The sequence below is a fragment of the Chenopodium quinoa genome, unplaced genomic scaffold (genome assembly GCF_001683475.1).
Source record: "Chenopodium quinoa cultivar QQ74 unplaced genomic scaffold, ASM168347v1, whole genome shotgun sequence".
NCBI lineage: Eukaryota > Viridiplantae > Streptophyta > Magnoliopsida > Caryophyllales > Amaranthaceae > Chenopodium > Chenopodium quinoa.
Window position 1 is genome coordinate 996,205 of NW_018743066.1, and position 20,688 is coordinate 1,016,892.

Genomic DNA, 20,688 nt, shown 5'->3' on the forward strand with positions numbered 1-20,688 from the left:
TTTCTCTTAATCTTACTATAATTTTTTTAATCTTGATTAATTATTAATAGTCATAATGTTTTTTTTTTTTTGTGAAAAAAAAATTGGGATTGAGAAGGGAGAGAAGAGGAGATGGCATAAATAAAAGCCATTTTAAGAGACCCTTCTCGTCACATTAATTAATTTATTTTGCGACACTTTCCAGGCATTACAGGCTTTACAGCGCTTTCCAGCTGCTATGCGTCTACAAGTGCCTACATTTTTTTTATTAATTTGGGAAGTTAATTTTGGCCGAAATCTTTGATTTATTATCATTACTACGGAGTACCTCTGTTTATAATGTGCAACAAAGGAATGTTTTACATGACCTCAAACAAAAAAAAAAGAAATATTTTACGTCTCACAAATAATACCCTTCTATTCCTATTGAATCAAGAACTGCAGTTAGACTGGATTGGACTTTCGGAGTAGATTGGTTATGGACATATTAGAGCCTATAATGTGCTTGCGTTAAGTATTGACATGAGTTTGAAATGATTATACTCCTGTTTTGCATGGTTACGGAGAGATTGTATATACACTTGAATACACTGTATAATTTTATGAGACTTGCCTACAAGGGTCCTTTCCCAACTTAACTTGCCTGCTTTAGAAGCATAGATGTTTTACTTGAGATGATGATGAACGATATCAACCAAATTAGTGAAATTTGAGCAATAAAAGTAGTTGTAACCTAATCAAACAATATAAACAAAAACAGAAACATTATGATTCCAACAACTCTGATCTGAGGAACATGTATTTTCAGATTTATAACGGACTGAAATGTACATTACAGCCTTACAGGTGCCTCACAATTTGCTCAAGAATTGCCCCCATCAAAATTGGTGTTAAAATGGGATACATTAAAAAGAAAACATTACATTGTCGGTCATATTCATCAGCAAAAACAGGATAAATGCAAATCTAAGCCAAATTATGGCAAACTTTTGTGTTTTGGTTTGTTATTCTTTTGCTTTTCGTAGTCATTCTTTTGCAGCAACAGGTTCTCCCTCTTGGAAATAGTCATGCCTGAAATATCATAGAAATACAAGTTAGCACTGACCTTAAAAAGATTAATTAGCAAGGTGAGTGACCAGGTTCTTTAATATCGAGAAAAAAAAGTGTCCAAAACCTCTTGCTATTGTTGTTCAAAGACGTAATACAACTGAAATTCATAATTTAAAGAAGGGAGTAGACTTACTTGATCTTTCGGGAAAGTTGGTAGAGACCAGTTCCAGCCATAGCCACATTTACACTGAAAAGATTCCAGTTTTTCTGTAACCAGGAGTAAATGATAGGTCAGCATGATCAAGGCATGGATCAAGATTCAAGAACACCAACAAAGCCTTAGTCCCAAAATGATTTGGAGTAGGACAAGAAAAACAGCATGGATCAAGAACAAGGTAAGAAAAACTCGGAACAATTTCAGACTGGTCTGAAGAGAGAAAACTTCATGTGATTTAACTTCCAGCATAAATTAAGCATGGAACAAGATCAAAGACAGAATTCAATCACTCTCCTTCCAACCAATTTTCAACCACTTTCAATGAAGAGATAAAACTTTATCTAATTTAATACACACGAAAGAAAAAAAACTTTGAGCAGCAATGATCAACTGAATGAAGGGTTATCTTTAGTAATGTGACATTTGACCAGTTTGAGCTGGGGATTCCAAGTTTGTTTTGATTAATACTATAGCCTCTAGGCCACTACCACATGCATTGAGATCATGAAATTACATGTAAGTTGCTGGATTGAAGTATAAACAATTAGCCACACCAATGTCCTCAGCGCATGAACAGCATCCATATGTCAAATTTATTTGCAAAGTGCCAAGTTTAAAATTAAAAGATTAAGTAGACCCTCACAAATTCAAATCAAAGCTTGGCATCAAGCTGCAACAAATTTTTGATATTGGAAGAAGGAAGTGATGAAAAGAGAGAATTGATTTTTGGTATTTCTTCAGCAACATGGAGCCCCCAGAAGGCCAGATTGGTATACACTGAGCAGGAATATGCCTTAACAGGCTACTTCCATGGAATATATTAGGGCAACTGTTATGGACTGACTTAGTTTTTCTGATTTAACGACTAATTAAGAGATGAAAGCTTGACAATTTAGATTAATAATGGCAGAATTTGGGTACAAAAGGATAGATTAATAATAGCTTAAGGCTATCACTCTCTTGATAACTTTAGGTTATCACTCTCCTAGTAACTTGAGGTTACTACTCTCAACATTTTTCCTCACAATTCACATGCCATCCTACTGCATATATTATCCCTATTTATACTAAGGTCAAGTGACTACTAACCTAAAAGTACTAAGTTTCCCAAATTTCCCTCCCTAATGTTAATCTATTACAGCAACATAGAACTAAGTCACAGAAAATTTTCAATTGATCATCAAAAAGATCATATTGGATCATAGCCTCATTGGGGTAAGCATTTCACCATCAACCTAGGGCTACAGTAGTGAGGTAGGTTGAATTTTTTTTCAAGCATTCAGGCAATCTACAAACATATACTCTGTATATGTAATTAATGTGAATATAGCACATTTAGAACTTGCAACCAAAGTCTATCAAATGAGTAGATTCTAAAAAGTTTTGCAGGTGACTAAAACACAACAAGAAGACTACAGTAAACAGTACTACCAAATAGGAGTAACAACAAGAACTATATCAGGAGTTGTGTACATCTACATATCATGTTTGAGGAAAATCTAATGTAAATAATATTGCACTAATGAAGCTAAATCCTTACAATTTACAAACCATAGAATGAAATAAACTACTAAATAAACAAAATCACTGAAAACATTTTTCCATGTAGCAGTAAAAGAGATAAAAGAAACTCACAGGAGTGATTACAGTACTGTAGCGAGACCATATGATTCCAGTGGCTGTGACCGCTGAGCAGGACAAGGAAAAGGACATCAGGAAAAACATAAGGATTAAGGAGCATAGACAAAAAAAAATCCTGCCTTGGGGGAGAAAGAGAGGAGGGGCACTATTCATTTTAATAATGTAGTGCAGAATGCCTGCCTGCTGATTGTATCAGGCAAAGACACATACCTATTTGCTGAGGATATGAAATATTCTCTGGTGGTTTGGCAAAGTCAGCAATATTGGCTATACTAATGCCCCATTTGAAAGTTGGAGCCCAAAAATGAACTGCAATGGAAAACAAGTCATTGGATGAGTCCATGGACTCTAATCATTAAAAGTAGCAAGAAACAATGAGAATTAATCACATTCTTGCTATCATGTCCCTAGTTTAATATATTGATACCTAGCATATGAGACTAATTCTAGTCAGAATCTTTACTCAAATTTTATGATGCACCAACTTTTATATAGAAGTTCAGCTTCAGAAAATCCTATTGACAGATGTAGTTCAAACTTCCATATAGAATACTCTCAACTGATGTCCCTCACACCTAAAGGCAAGTTTTATTTCTCATCCATCAACACAATACAAAAAGAGCGAAACAAGAGCTTCTGTTTATCAATTTGCTATACTCTATTTGGAGATGATAGTAACTGTGATACAATTTGAGCTAGTGCTATGACAACTAAATCTAGAAGGAGAAAATCAAAAGATTGCTTTGGAGGGGGAGGGGGGAAGAAGCATAATGAGGGTTTGGTACTTTGGTCCATAAACTTTTTAACATCCAACCACTTAGTAACCTTTTCTCTTTCCTCCAAAAAAATTCATATTTTTGTATCAAATATCTAAGAATTTGACATTCGACAGGCTATCTAGGCATCAAACATCATTCAGTAAGCATTTGCCATTATTCAAGGGCAGTGAAACACGGTCAATTTTCATGTTATCACTACTCATATGATTTTTACAAGGGATGGCATTTGGAGCTAGAGCATCCTCAAATTGGTTTTCACACTTATTCAGCACAAATGCTCCTTTGACAAAAGATCATTTTGGCAAAATATCACCCAAGTGGACAAAATTTGACAAATATACTATACATGAAAGGATCCTTCTACGTCTATCTTAAATATTAACACTATATGCTACAATCATAATTTTTTCCCTATTAATTTACCTATTATTAACCAAACAATCACCCATAAGCACAAACACAAACTGCACCATCTAAGCGACCATATGCTCCAATTCCAAACAAATTACCCCCAAAATTAAACAGTCCACCATCTAATTAATCAGGCTCTTCATATCACCTCAAGCATCCATGTTGGATACTCAACACTCTAATTTGCAACTTTGCACAATGCACTTCATAATAAACAAAAGCTTGCAAGATTATCATTATATGGTCAAGTACGACACCTAAACACGTACCCGTATTTGACACTAGTAGCACTATGAGCATGCCTAATTGAAGTAATGACAGTTTCACACATAATCCCAATCTCCACCATAGCAATTCAGCAATCCTTTGTACGAAGTATAATCAATCCACACCAAGACACCGAGCCATCAACCAAATGAAACAGAATTAATTGAATTCTGATCTAAGCTTCCCAACACTCCATAATTTTCATAAATCAAAATTAAGCTCAAGAATCCCTACATTATCCATCAAAGTCACTTTTTTTTATGATCAATTACATCTTATTCTAAGTATAAAGCTAATTTAATCGGAAATCATTAACAACTGAAAGTACAGCTCAATTGAACATATAACAACCCATTTTCGAGGGAAACACATCAACCCTTATAATCAATGTCTAAATTTTCATCCAAAGTTCTTATAATATCAATCACACCAAACAAAGTTAGGGGGAAATCAGGAAAAATCAATAACATCGCAAATCTGAATTGGGGAAACCAAAAGCATAAAGAATAAAAATTGAATCTTTTTTTTTTTTTTTCTCAATTGCAAGAAGAATAGAGGATTACTGGTTTTAGGGCCGGCAGGATGATTCCATAAAGCTTGAAGCTTTGAAGTCGCCATGAATTATCTTCAACTTTCTCTCTCCTCAAACTCTATTATCTCTCCTCAATGTTTTGGGAGTCTGGGTTTGAGAAGAAGGTGAAAAGAGAGCGGTTCGCCGGTGAAAATTCTCCGGTTCTTATGTCCAATTCAATTTGTGCACCTCGTGGGCCCTACTCTCCATTTTCATCAATGGGTAAAATGATTAAATTATTTTTTTTTTAGAAAATTATTTTGAAACGATTAAAAAAAAGTGTTGCGATAATCACAAAAAGAAGGGAGTAAATATTGAAATATACTCTCTCCAAGTCTCCGGTTTTAAATACTTGCTCAAATTTTTATGTGCGGAGAATATGTAGAAACCAGAAAAATTAATAAAATATGGAGGTAGTGGGGTGGGCGGAATAATAAAATTTCTAAAAAACTAAATTAGTGGAGAAAATTAGAGGAAATAGAATATGAAATTAATAAAAATATGATTAATGTTGGCTCTACTAGTTGAAAGAAATGATTTAAATATTGTAAAAGACTAAAAGCTTTCCAAAAAAATAAAATGGAGCAATTATTTAAAAACGTACGAAAATAGAAAGCGGAGTAAGTTTTTAAAAATGGGAGTAAATAGTAACGTCAATGAGCCAAGACACTTGTAAACAACTAATTTAGATTTAACTTAGGATTCCAATGAGTAGCTCCTGAACTTAGTCAAGGCTTGATAATTAGTTCATTACTAAACAAACAAACTTGAACGAAATTTCAAGTTCACAAGCCTACCTATTTTGGACGTGGGTGATACCTCGAATTATTGCATTAATGTGATGATTTCAATCTTATGTGACTAATTAGTGGTCGATATTGGTTCCAAACAATCTTGTATGATCTTGAGATATGTCCATCACTACTCGAGTTTTTGTAATCGAGTCCCAAACTATTTGAATATGACCCGATTTCGTGTATAGCCTTCAATCTAGCTTATGTATACCATTTTTGAATCTCAAAAGGTTAGACAATGAGGCTTTTCACATGCTTTCAAGGAAATTTGGGAGGCTTATTTAATTGTTGAAATGATCTAATTCATGCCCGACATATAATTTTACGCTCTCTCAATGCATAGTTTTATCGCGTATCTTTACCTAATATAAAGATGAAAGAATCCGATAATATATGTAACATACTAAGGCGCTTTTAGATCCTATTCCCTAAGATAATATTTAGCCCTTAGACATTCGACCAAAAAAATCTGTGATGGTTGAAATCTTGTCAGAATCCTACTCCCTCCGTTTTTAAATACTTGCTCCATTTCTATTTTTTGCACTATTCATTTATCCTACTTTGACTAATGTTTGTGATTTATACATAAGAAAAAATATAGTCTTGTGGGTACTTGTTGGAATCATCTTAATAAATAGATTATTAATTTTCAATTGTTAGAATTTATACTTAAATGTAATTAAAGATATTAGTGATCAAAGATTAGCATCGGCATGCGTGTCAAAGAGAAATGGAGCAAGTATTTAAAAATGGATGGAGTATTTACCATTTTAAAAAATGAAAAGAAAAGGGCAATTTGGGTATTTGAAAATGAGAATCGAAGAATCAGTAAAGAAAACGAAAGAATGCAGAAAAACTCCATGGAAAATCAGGAGAGATAAATGAAGGTAGCGAGCTCAATTTCACTATTAGCAAAGCCAATTGCAGTGCTCATATTCTCACTCTTTATCACCCTCCTTTTCATCTTCATCACTAATCCAATCCAGACCCGAACCCGAACCAGAAGCAAATGGCAGCGGGTCGAAGCAGGAGCTTCATACTATGGCTTCATGGGTTGGGTGATTCTGGACCAGCCAACGAACCCATCAAAGGTTTCTTCACTTCTCCTGAGTTTAATTCCTCCAAATGGTCCTTCCCTTCTGCCCCACCAAACCCAGTTACCTGCAATTGTAAGCTCTTACTTTTATTTTTAATTTATCTGAATTTTTGCTGATTTTGGCAGTTTTTGTTTGTGGGTTATGAACAAAATTGGTAATGGTTTTTTTATTCTTTGTTTAATTTTGTTTATGGGTGTTTAATTTAGTGTTTTGTGTGTATCTCTATTATGTGTTTGATTTTTTATCTGAGTGAAAAAATGACTTTTTGTTTTGTTTTGTTTTATTTCGATAGTCAAGTTTCTGAATTTGCTACAAAATTTAGCATTTTTATGTTGATGGTTGTTGAATCTTGTACGGAATATAAATTTTGTTTATGGGTATCTCATTCTTTGCTGAACATCTGAATTGATTTTGTGTCTGATTTGATTGATACTAGGAATTGGGAATTCAGAATATGAATGAAGGATGGCTGCATTGAGTGATCTGGTTGTAGTCTGAGATTGCGGCTTATTGTGGAGTAGAAAGAAGTGTGTTTTGAGTGTGAAAGAGGAATTGATGTTTCTCTTATTTGGGTTACATCTTTCAATTTACATTTGGTGTGGGTAAGAGGAAATTTATCAGTGTGCAGGGATTAAGTGTAATGGTTTAACAATGATTTTCGAATATTAGTTCCAATGTGGTTTGATGTTGATCATGGAACAGCTTAACTTGTCAGGATTTGAGCATAGGGTAAAAGATCAAAGCTATATGGTGATAGTAAAAGATTTAGATGCCGCCATTTAGGATAGGGAAACAATTGACTGGGATCGGATTATAAGAGTTATATGGTGATAAGCTATGTTGCATTGTTTACATTATTATTCTGTTTGTGGACGGTAATTCTAGCTGATCACCCCCCTTTGAGTTAGGTGTATCCAAGGTTCATTTGAAGATCTTCTAATTAGCAAAAAGCCTTAGGGTACACAGCTCTAGGTATACCATATTACCAGGATGCACCTATGAGTATTGTGCAAAGTCATGAGATAGGTATGACCATAGAAAATTGTCATTCTGTTGTGGTAATAAAACTTGAACGTTGTCATTCTAGGTATGACCATAGAAAGTTGTCATTCTAGGTATAAAACTTGAACGTTCATTGAATCATGATTGCTATTAGCCATTCTAGTTTTTTCTTTTTCTCTTTTTCCTTTTAATTCTGTATGAAATTCTTCCCATTTCCATATGTTTCCTAATTTATACATGTCCATGGTCCATGGAGGTTGTCAGGAAAGACATCAGCTGGTAATTCTTAAACAATATCCTCTGTTATTGCTTGTCTAATGAATTGAGGATATATGTAGATTGTAGGCAACTCATCCTGTTTCAAACCCTTATTTTTGTTTATTGTTAGTGTCTTAGTTACTTAAATGACATTCTCTAGGAAAGCAACTACAGAACTTGACCATCAGGATCCTACTCCAACCTAGGAGATAAGTATGAAGAATTAAGAAAGTTGCTTGTAAGGATAAAATTTACATATTAGAAAGTTGCTTAAACGTTTTATACATGTCCATTTCCATATGTTTTCTAAATTATACAAGATGGAGTTTAGGTTTCCCAGATTGTTCATTTATAAAATTCTGGAAAAACTTTGAATGTCGATTCCACTTCTCCGTTGCCCAATTCTTCTTTCTCTCCCTTTTTTTTTTGGGAGCCTGATAGATTTTCTCACTATAAACTTATTTCCTGAAATTTCTGCTCTAGAGTCACGGGTCATAACATTTTTGCTAAGCGGATAGCCTGCTTTTTCTTTGCAGATGGCGCTGTCATGCCCTCATGGTTCGACATTCCTGAGATACCAGTGACGGCTGTAAGCTACTCATTCTAGTTATTCTTTATATTCACTTGTTAGTTTTGCCTCACTTTTGTGTGACTGTTTTAAAAGAATTTAAAAAACTGACAATCATATCATTCAATACATTGTTCTGAACAAAGCTTAGGGAATGTTATAGGCATTAGCCGATGCCCTTGACAAGTCCTCATAGCTAGTTACAATTGCCAAAGGTAGTTGTGCTACACTGCTACTGATGGTCAGGGCTTGTAACCAAGGCTAAAAAAGTTCAAGTAATATAACTCACCTAAGGAAGTTAGATTTTTTATTTCTAATTTTCCAGGAGACCATTGATGAAATGTGTTGGAAAGGATTGCCCCAATCCTTCTCAGTACACAGGTAGTCTCCCCTGACTATTGTGGATGTATTTCGGCCATGACAAATACGTGTTGAGGATGTAGGTTTTGAAGTTTTAGATTATAACTCGTGGATAAGATATACATTTGTGATCTGGGAGGGAACCTCAATGGAAGGCTGGATGAAGTCTTCTTAGCTCTTTCGAAGGCCCCAAACCACAGATGGCACTAAACTCAACATTAGTTGACCCCGATATCCTTAAGGAAAAAAGTTGATAATTTTCTTTTGCAAACCTGTGGCTCCTCAAACTTAAAGCAAGCTCGCTTGGGTTCCACATCCCCCATCTGGACATATTTGACACTGTATCCAATAACAATCCTTAGAAAGCTGATAAAAAAGGCTATATGCATGTATGATGATTTCTGGGTCTCATAACAAAGCTTGAGTCGATCACACACAAGGATAATTTCTGAAACACTTGGACAGAAGACTCCATAGTCCCTTAGCCCGCTGATCTGTATTTAAGACTGAACTTAAAGTTTCCCAAGGCTATAAAATTGTAAAGCTTTGACTTACACTCTTGAATCTGTTTTAGAGGCATCATGTAGCTGAAACTAGAGAGGCCTCCTTGATCACCAAGAGTGTGTGTGTGTGTTTTTTTAACAACTCCTTGAAAACCAAGACTAGTGGTCCTTTAGTAATTGCTTGCAAGTTTCTTATATGCCAACATTCATTCTGTGCTCAAATCAGAGTCAATAGCCTCATTCTTTTCTAGTTGTTTAATCAAAGCAAGGAAGAGGAATTTTTCAAAAGGAATTAGCATTCATTGTGTGTAGTAAATAAAATATATAGAGGAATATTGTGTTATATAAGATAATTTATGGAGCTGTACGGAAGATATGCTGTCTGCTTTACCTCTGTCTATATTATGTTTCATAAAACAAGGTGTACATGTTAGTTGCATTGACTCAAGGCTCCAAGCTTGTAGAATGAAAATTTTTGAGCCAAATGAGAGTATGAGACTGATTTATCTCTTAATTGATCACATCTAATGTGAAATTTGCTTGGGGACTTATGTAATACTACCTCCCATGTAAAGAAAATCTGAATCCAACTCAGCTCAGTGTTATTCTCATGCTCTATTCACTTAGCAATTTTTTGATTAATCACTAACACAAGTTCAATGCCCTTCAGATTGAATAAAATGTATGTAGCTCATCTGTGTGCCCCATGTCAGCTTTACTATTGTTCTGATCAGTATCATCACTCATTTTTAGCTGTTACGTATTAGCTTCTTGGAGAAAAGACGCTAGAAGTTTCTTGACTTTGGTCTGATCTATGGCTAACCAGTCACTACCTCATTTTGGCATACTTGTTGGGTAAATGCTGTGTTATAACAACTTTGCTGTTATCCTTAGCAAGACATTGACATTCCTGGCTGCCGACTTATGTAATAGTCCCTCCGTCTTAAATAATGGAGAAGTTCAATAGTTAGGAACTTGTGGGTATGAGCCATTTTTTATGACATAAATAGTGAAATTCTACAAGTATACTTCACTATTCAATAGTTTTTAACATTTTAACCATACTAATTTAGTACTCCACATCTCTTTAGGATTGTTGGCTTATTGTAGCATTAAGGGTAAATTCACTAAATTGAGTAAGTTCAAGGTTTAACTTTCTAGAAGCCAGAATGTGACCTATTGTTTTGGAATGCCTACAAAGGATTGGAGTCCAATTTGACAGAGGGAGTATATTGCATATACTTATTCTTACAGTACCTTTACTGGAGTATGAACTATGAAGTATGAAAATATTCTTACATTACCTTTATTCTCTTTTTCAGCATTCTCCAAATGATGAAAATTCTGTGTTGAAAGCAGTGAAAAACGTCCACGCAATGATAGACAAAGAGATTGACTCAGGCATAAGTCCTGATAACATATTTGTTTGTGGATTTAGTCAAGGAGGTACCTATTCTTAATCCCTTTCGCGCACTTGGAATTTGTACTCAAGGTCTGACTTTAACTACTTGGAAAGCTTATTCAGTGGGGGTCAATTCTTGCAGGTGCTTTGACCTTGGCTAGTGTATTGCTTTATCCCAAAACTTTAGGAGGTGGTGCAATTTTCAGTGGCTGGGTTCCTTTTAATCATTCCTTTATTGAACAATTTCCAGCAGACGCTAAGAAGGTACAAGGTTCTTGTACTTGCAGTTCAATACTATAATCTGTTTGTGTTTCTATTGTGGGAAACATTCTACTAGTATGAACTTTCAACCTTGTCAATTAGTAGTCATGCATTAGATCATTAAGCACTTTGAGCAGTGATTTTCCATGGACTGAGCACACTTTTTCCATTTTCTTTCTCTCGTTTTTTTTTTTTTTTTTTTTTCCCTTCCCCTTTTCCTTCTTTAATATCTTCGAAGTTAAGAAAAAGAATTCTGGCTGACCCCTATGGAATTTGAAGACGCATTGTACACGGCACGAGTCAATTTTTTGTTGTAATCCACTACACTGATTATAAAAGGCGGATGCATATATTCAGTCTTCAGTATATAAAATACTTTAGAAGCACTTGCTTGCATGCCTACCATCTTTTGGCTTCTCAAAAAGTATATTTTCCACAATGTCGAAGTCTTTTTCAAGCCACTTCTGCCGTCTTTTTAGTGACACTTGTTTGGTGCAAAAACTGTTATTTATATAGTTTGTGTTTGTGCAGACACCAATTTTGTGGTCACATGGATTATCCGACCCAACTGTCTTATTTGAGGCAGGGCAAGCTGGTCCTCCTTTCCTTGAAAAAGCTGGTGTTACCTGCGAGTTTAAGGTACTTAATGATGTTTAACGGTTTACTATTAACCACTCATCAAGAATGATAAACATCTATCTTTGACACGGGTTAAAATTAGACCGCTGGGTCATTGTTTTGATCGCCTTTACATAGCCAAAAAAAAAAAAAGTCTAGATTTTCCCATCCGTGAGATAGAAGTATTATGACTCACCACATACCCTATTGGTTTATTGGCTTATTGCAGGCTTATCCAGGTTTAGGACATTCAATTAGCACCGAGGAGTTGAAGAACCTTGAATCATGGATCAAGTCACGTGTAAGTAGCTCTTCTTAGCACGTTCCTCCCACCCTCATTCTTTTTATGCTAGTTTGCCAAGGTGAATTTGATGATCAATACCATCAACATCGTTCTTGTGTCACTTACAGTCACAGTACTTGATACATAACGCGGCTTGACTTGATGATGTTCATGTTCCAATCTGTATGGGTCTATTTGATCTTTGCATTGAGACAGAGACATACAAGTATATCAGTTGTATCTTTCTGAACTGCTCCATTGTGGAACCAATTAAACCTAATCAATATTCTAATTATGGAAAGAAAGTATTTGCTACGTGTATGATGTAAAGAGTGTTTTGGGGTGGTCCCTTAAAGAGCTTAAACTCAATTATCATCATCTTTTTTGTTACTTTTTCTTTGTTATCTTATGCACATAAACAAATAAAAGTATGCAGAAGTGAAGATTTTCTTTATCATATCAAGCTGATATTTTATGAATTCATTAATCCCTTTTGATTCTTGTACAATTTATAAGCCAAATTGATGAGATAGGCAGGTTAAATGCAACATGAAAGGTTGTTCTTAGAATTTTTAAATATTGTAGCAGTAGTACGTGACGGCCCAATTAGTATACCGTGTTAATGATAAAAAAATTTCAAAATAACTCGAGATAAGTTCAACACTTGAATATTCAATAGGGATGGTACTCAAGGTCTGAGATTGATTTCTGTCTACAACATTTTCAAATAGGAACACATACATGGTTTATTATCGAATTAAACCACATGTATTCACTAAGTGACATAATCCGATATTATAGCTTATCATTAAAGTCAATTTATGTAATAATTTTATTTTAGAGGTAAGTAATCTGTCTAACATCCATATCAAGTAAAGTAGTAAACCATATTTCATAGCTAAATCATAAATTATTACTACATTAACAATTGCCCCTTACCAAATCCACTGACAAATGACAATCCTCTAACACCTTTTATTTTTTTATTCACTTTGCAATGTCGTTATACATTTGGATTTTTTTTACAGTAACAAGCAACCTCAAAACTAGGCTAGTGTATAATAAACTAAGTGTACCAACCCTCCTAAGTCCTACGCAACCAAATGATTATAAAACATGATCAATGAAAGGGTTACAAACTTACAAGTGACTCTTCGTATTAAGGGGCGTGTTCAACAACTTTAGTTTTTATATACTACTTCCGATTTTTTTTAGTTACAACTTTGGAATATTTTATCTCTCAAATAATATTCCAAAGTTGTAACTAAAAAAATTGGAGGTAGTATATAATTACCTTTTATACTAGCTATAGTCGATTTATTATATTAGCTACTAGCGATTGAGTATCAAAAAGGATATGATAATTTTATTGCAAATTGAGAAGGGAGCAAACAGATTTTTTTTTTTTGGTGCAAAAGAGGGGCTAGGCTAGGCTCCAAAACATATATTATATATATAGGTGTTTTAGTTTTGTAGATACTCGATATAACTATAAATCAATCTTTAGCCATTCAAATGATTGAATATCGGCACTTTGGCAGCATTAAAATTATTATCACATACTCAAAATCATTTATAAATTATTTCGGCAATGACGGAGCCAAGATTTTAAAGACAGTATCGATATTATGATCATAAATGTCGATTATTGGCTCCGCTACTGGCACGTAAGTGAGATAATTAGCATATTGCAAAAATTGTATAGTGGACCTACAACATACAAATCTAGTAGAGTAGTACGACTAGATTATTTCAAATAATGTTGGAGACGTCAGAATTCACGAGTGTTGTTTTTACAGTACTTGTGTACACTTTCAGAATTTTAATTCAGGAGTTCAACAAAAGATTTAGAGCCTGATAAAATATACTCCGTAAATAAAATTAAAGCGGTCAGAATTAGAAAAGTACAATTCAATCAATAATTTTTAAGAATAGCATGAAAAAAAAGAAGTCGGCCAAAAACCCTAAAAGAACAAAAATGTAAAGACAATCCAATTTACAAGGCTAAAAAACAATTGGGCCCTGTTTTATACTCTGTTATTCGTCAGTTATTACAGGCCCGTTGCGGTTGAGATGCTGCCTACCATCCGAGGTAAAATTGGAAGTTGCTAAAAAAAAAAGAGGTAAAATTGGAACTTAAATACGAGTATACACTACTACTACGTATTCAGTCTCTTTTTATCCCTTAAATATTTCTTTATTTGGTGTTTTTATAAAATTTATGACGTGTTTTAAATAAATAATAAATGTCTTAATTTCCACACATGTATTATTCTTATTATACATTAACACTACTTAGATAGAATAGTTTAACACCATTTCTCTTTTTCACCGTATAAGTTAACTTCAATTGTAAATATTTACTCTTTACATTAGAATACATGGTTATACTAGATAGTATATCGTTTAAAAGTTACTTGCAGTCTAAGGGCGTGTTCGGCAAAATATAGCTGTGAAAGTAGCTGTAGCTGTGGAGGTAGCTGTTAGCTGTGTAGGTAGCTGTTAGCTGTCAACAAACTGTTAGCTGTGAAGATAAATAATTTAGATATGAGTGTTCGGTAAAGTAGTGGTTGACTAGCTGTTACATATAAAAATCAATATTTTATTTTTAAAACTATAGATTAAATTTTCAACAGCTACTTGAAAAGCTACCTCTAATTTCAAAAGCTAATATTTCTAACTTTTCACAAAAGCTACCTCCACCACTAAAAGCTACCCTAACCACTACTTTGCCAAACACTCACATTTTTTGTTGAGTAGTGGTTTGACCAAGTCAAACCACTAAAAGCTACCCTAACCACTACTTTGCCAAACACTCACATTTTTTGTTGAGTAGTGGTTTGACCAAGTCAAACCACTAAAAGCTACCTAAAAGCTACTCAAAAGCTAACGCCGAACACGCCCTAAAGCCAGTCTTGCACTATCCAATTTTTTCAAGAGTAATTATGACTCCCTACTAATTGACGTAATTGCACTTGACTTTCTATTTTAAGGATCCAAACTGAACCACAAACGTTACACTTTCTTAAACCAGTTTTTGCGATCCCAACACTAGGAAGTGAGGAGAGGTTTTAATACTCCGTAAGAGTTATCATTCTAAACACGTGCAGATGTCGACCTTATGTCCTCGGATTTACTAGACTAATCCAATTCAAGTAAATCAAGTCTTGCTTAGATATATCCAATTCCGCAATTCCCAATTAGTAGTACAACATGCCTAACATATTCATTAACTACATACAGAGCTGGAAACAAGACTATAAACAGACTATATTGAGAGCCCTTGAATTGTAGGGCATACCCTACAAGTAGAAGTACTACTGCAGATACACTGGCACTGCAAAAACCAATAACCGCATCATCAATTGAATTTGCCAAACATATACCGCGATGCACGTGAACCCAATTCACTATACTTTCATACCCTATCACATACGTCATCTTCATCGTATTACATTTTGTAGGTTGTAACACTTGTAAGGTAACTTCCTCGCAACACCAACTAATTTCAATTGTATTCTACTCGTCAAACCATACATACCACTTGTATAATTGTATTTCATCTTCTTAAATTGGTAAATGATCTTCGTTTTCTTGGATTAGGAATGTATGATGGGTGAATTTGATAAGTTTTTTAGGTTATTGTTACATAACAAAGCATAGACTAGCTAGAGACCTCTTGTTGTGGTTATGAGCAAGATTTTGAGAGACCACGATCCGTTATATGATTATTATAGTTTTTATTTTTTTTCGAAATCTGATTATTAAAGTCTTAGTGCTATATTAAAAAAAAAATCTAATCTGATGATTTGACAATAATCTAACTTATTTTAAAGTGACACTTATCATAATTGATTGTGCATGCTTGATTATTAACACAACGATTTATCATGACTTATGCACACCCAGTTAAACCAACCAATAAATAAATATCCAACATGCACACCCAATCAATAGCATTTGAAGGTGGTACGGTGTGACTTCTGAGGTGATTACTAAGTGATTTAACTTGCATGTATACATATTCTCATATATGTTTTGGCTTCTTGTAACTATCCGCCTTATCTTTGAACCCTTATCTATATGCTATTGGTTTAAAATATGTTGACCATCGGGTCGATCTTGTGGCATGTTTTTCTTGCATATATAACCTTGTGAAATTGAAAATGATGTGATATGAATTACGTACATTATACCAGATGTTCTTGAAGATTATGTTCTTAAATGTTAATGCCAGTCAACTTTGACTCAGCCCATGCAACCTAAATTTTGCGTAGAGTTTGGGTTCTTCCACTTTAGTCTTGAAAAGTCCAACTTGAGTTAACGATTAAGATTTCTTATCAAATTAGATTAAATCTAATTAAAGTCCCAAACAAATTATATTTTTTTAAGCTCGAGCTAAACCATAATCAACTCGAATAAAAATCATAAAGGCCCTCCAAACAATATTTAGGGCATGTTCTGATTTTACTAAACTGAGCTGAATTGAATATTTTATGACAGAAAAAAAAAATAGGAACAGAAGAGAACTGAACTGATTAGAGTTGAACTAAACCGAACAGAAAATAAGGTGAAGAGAACAGGCCCATAAATTGTGATGTTATTGTTATTACTTCGGTGGTGACTAAGATCATAATATTTTGGACTGAATAAAATTAAAATGAATTGAAATGAACCGAACCGAGCTTAATAAAGTTCAATTAACTAAACTTAGGTAATTCATATAACTGAACCTTGTTGAACTCAGCCTAATGAAGCTTAATTGTACTAAAATTAACTTGGTAAAACTAAATTGAACATAACTAAAATTTGAAAAGTAAGCCCAAAAGAGCGCATTATAAAAATTTTATGACAGCCCATTGACGACGAACTTATAACACTTTTAATGACCGTCTTTTAGTCCGTCATAAAACATACCCAACTTCATACAAAAGACTCAATCCAACTACAACAGAAAAATATTCTACGAAAGTCTCCTTCTAGGATGGGTTCAGGTCAAAGTAACCAAACCTAGAGTAATAACATACCCTCCATAACATACATTATTACATTACATAACCCACACTATATAGTAAAAGAACCAACATTTGATAAAAACAAAGGTCCACAATGACAACTCAACACAATAAAGAGAAAAACAGAGGAAGAAGAGAGAGAAAATCAAAAGAATAAAAAGACTCATCAACCATTCCTTAACCTCAATATTCTTCCTCTTTCCCTTTCTTCTATATCAACCCAACTCAACTCCTTAGATAAGACTTCTTCTTCTTCTCCCTCCTTCTCTTTCTCTCTCTACTTTCTCTCTCCACCATGAAAAAACTCTACCGCAAAGGTCAAGTTCACCCTTCACCTTCACCTTCACCTCCACCATCTTCCGATCAATTTTCTCTCTCCTATCTTCCTGCTGCAATCCTAACTCTTGCTGCTACTCTCTCTCCTCAAGACAAAGAAGTCTTAGCTTATCTTCTTTCTTGTTCCTCTTCTTCTTCTTTTTCTACCCCTTTTGATTTTGACCCTTCTAAATCCTCTGCCAAAAAACAGAGCAATTTTAATAATAATAATATTACTAATAATAGTAATCTTCAGCAACACCCTCCTTATTCGAGCTGTTATTGTTTCACCTGTTATACTAGCTACTGGGCTCGATGGGATTCCTCCCCTAATCGACAGCTTATTCATGAGATTATCGACGCTTTTGAAGATAATTTGGTGGCGCAAAGGAAGAAGAAGAAACAGGGGTCAACCAGGAAAGAAAAGAGGAAGAACAGCAAATCAAACTTCGATCATAATAATAATAATCAGGTTTCTGATAAGATTAAGGTTAATGATGATGTTACTCGTAATGGGTCAGATGGGTCGGGCGGAGTCGGGCCTGAATTGGGCCGGGTTGAAGAACAAGGAGGTGAAGATGAAGGTGATGATGAGAAGATGGTAGGTGATGAAATGAAACAGGGGTCTGTAAGGAAGATTGTCAGTTTTATTGGTGAAAGAATTTGGGGAAGTGTTTGGGGTTGAGAAATATTAATCAATAAAAATTACAAATTTTAAGGTGGGTTTAATTTTTGCTAATTTTATGTGAAATATAAATCTACTAAATCAATTTTTTTTTTTTTTTAGATGCTCTGTTTCAAAGTTTCAATCTTGTATGATATACTTCTCCCCTGCTCTTTTTTTGTATGATATATATATGGGCAGTTTTGATAATATTCTCATATGAGATTAGGGTTTTATTTTTATTTTTCTACATCAAAAAAAAAAAAAAAAAAAAGAAGGAAAAAAAGAGGGTAGAATATGTACTTCTATATGTAAAAATTATGTAATCCAATCATGAATACTATATTAGGTTGGAAATAAATTGATTTTTCTTCCTCATTTATGGGGGGTTGCTATGTTTTTTGCAATATAATTTAACATGCAAATATTTGTATCTTTGTTCTATTTTGGGTTGGTTGGTGGATGGAGTTGAACTAAAATGTTGAGTCAAATTGATGGGAAAACATAGTCATTTTTCTTTACTTTTCCTTTGAGAAAGATGTGTGGTGTACTATAATTAACCTTTGAGATTGCATAATTGGTTTAATATTGGTGCCATTTTGGAGATGTTAAAGAGTTTCGGAGTTCAAATCACTTGAAAAATTTAAGGGTGTTTTTATAATAAAAATACTCGTATTTATTGAGACCGGATGAAATGTCTAACTTGTGTTTTAAGCATGAATTGAATAGTATGTAGGATTACAAATGTGGGACATTAGATTACTTAAGACTTGTAATAAATGCTTGTAAAATTCCTTCGCCATTTTTCAATCCCTTCTAAATTTTGATATATTGGGTGTTTCCCTTGTTAACTACAGTTCTCTTTGTTTAGCTAATATATATTTTTTTTTCTTAATGCTTTTTACTTGGTGTTATTAAAGTTTAACATTAGCTTTTAACCTACTAATATAATGATAGCTAAACATTGGCATGATAACCAATTTGTACCATATCACATAATTACCTATAATTAGTCAAATGAAAGTGTTTATGTAGGTAATTAGTAGAAAACATTGGGATGATTAAGTATTATGAAGATGTACTATTATTATTAATTAAGAAGTATTGATCAATGATGCTTTAAGGTCACCTTTTTGTGGGTTTCATTATAAGCATTGAATTAGCCCAACTTATATTCGTTGCACTCCATAATCATTTGTCTCATTTTTTTATTCCATTTTTGTAATTGGGTTCTAATTCTCTTACTTTTTCTATGTCAACAAATATTCTATTGTTAAATTGCTCTCCCCCTCACCTTTTTTATGATGTTTTTGTCAATAGTTTAATTACCCTTTAATATATATATATATATATATATATATATATATATATATATATATATATATATATATTTGAAATGGTTGCTTTTAGGGACTAGCTTGCAATTTTAATAATTTTCAAGCTAATAGTCAAACCATTGGAGGATAGTTTAATAATTAGCTTGGCCAAGCTAATGCCAAGCAAATTAGCTTAGAAATTAATTGTCTCTAATAAAATACTAATTATTTAAAAAATAAAGCTGAAAAATCTAAATGCTAATTAGCTTAACCATTGTGGCATAAATTAGCTAGATGGAAAAATAACTTTGCAATTCTAGGTGGCATGGCAAGCTAATTTGGCAATTAGCTTGCCGTTGAAGTTGCTCTAAGTCGTAATTTAGGGGACATTTTAATATTCTTTCTTTAGTTTTTTGTTTTTGGCCGGAGGAATTTATTGTTTGAGGAAATCTGATTGATTCATAAATGCTTAATTCATACTCCGTAAATAATTTATTTGGGATAAAGTCAAAATGAGGAAAAAAAAATGTTACTTGTAATACTGATTAAGTATCCATGTCTCTTGTTGATAAGGGGATCCAGTCATATGATGGTATACTATCTCCGTTTTAATTCAGCTATTACAGTATACATTATACTTATGCGGGTTCAATAATTTATAATAGCAGCATGATTATTAATCCTCCTGAAAAATAAACATAGTGATGATCATTTGAACTATATTTAATTACCACCAAAATTTTAGAATTGTTTTTTTCATCTTAAACAATGGGTAAATTAAATTCAAGGTTAATCTCCAGAATATAGTAAAGGAAAAATTGTTTCTAATAATCCCACCTTTAACCGATTTGCTGTTAATAATCCCACGTTTAGATTATTATCTAATAATCCTATCTTTATAGGGGATCTTCTTCTATTGGTCCCTTATGACCGGTAACCTAAACTTTAGGTAAACATTTTTTTTAATTTTAATTTGAGTGACACATGTCACTTAATAATTGGTCAAAAAAATTCCTGTCAAAAAAAAATAATTGGTCAAAAATAATTTGGTCAAAAAAAAAAAAGAAAGCCTAATTTTAAAACCCAGCCAGCCCCAACGACCACCCTAACCCCAACCTCCGGCGTCCTCTCCTCCACCGCCGAACCCCATATCCACCGCCGAAACCTCCATTCCCACCCTTATCTAGCAAAAACCGACTCGATTCCAACCCCCACACCCACGAAAACCATCGAAATGAACCCTTAACTTCAATGAATAAAAAAAAAATCAATGAATAAAAAAAAAATCAATGAATCAATTTCAAGGGATGGCTTGAG

The 20,688-nt window shown here is 33.7% G+C and overlaps 3 protein-coding genes across 3 annotated transcripts; 2 read left to right on the forward strand and 1 right to left on the reverse strand.

Annotated features, from left to right (window-relative positions):
- Window positions 1-726: 726 nt before the first annotated feature.
- LOC110731267 (mitochondrial pyruvate carrier 4) lies at window positions 727-5,079 on the reverse strand. The gene is made up of 5 exons (XM_021911110.1): window positions 4,908-5,079; window positions 3,098-3,196; window positions 2,882-2,934; window positions 1,223-1,296; window positions 727-1,050 (listed from the first exon to the last, which is right to left on the reverse strand). The coding sequence occupies exons 1-5, from the start codon at window positions 4,960-4,962 to the stop codon at window positions 1,005-1,007; spliced, it is 327 nt and encodes a 108-aa protein (XP_021766802.1). The 5' UTR covers window positions 4,963-5,079; the 3' UTR covers window positions 727-1,004.
- Window positions 5,080-6,518: 1,439 nt separating this feature from the next.
- On the forward strand, window positions 6,519-12,540 carry LOC110731268 (probable carboxylesterase SOBER1-like). Its single transcript, XM_021911111.1, has 7 exons — window positions 6,519-6,878; window positions 8,603-8,655; window positions 10,820-10,943; window positions 11,042-11,163; window positions 11,692-11,799; window positions 12,008-12,079; window positions 12,190-12,540. Exons 1-7 carry the CDS (start codon window positions 6,719-6,721, stop codon window positions 12,217-12,219), a joined length of 669 nt encoding a protein of 222 aa, XP_021766803.1. The 5' UTR covers window positions 6,519-6,718; the 3' UTR covers window positions 12,220-12,540.
- A 4,589-nt stretch (window positions 12,541-17,129) lies between these two features.
- Window positions 17,130-18,450, forward strand: LOC110731269. The gene has a single exon (XM_021911112.1). It carries the CDS (start codon window positions 17,372-17,374, stop codon window positions 18,074-18,076), a length of 705 nt encoding a protein of 234 aa, XP_021766804.1. The 5' UTR covers window positions 17,130-17,371; the 3' UTR covers window positions 18,077-18,450.
- The last annotated feature ends 2,238 nt before the right edge of the window (window positions 18,451-20,688 follow it).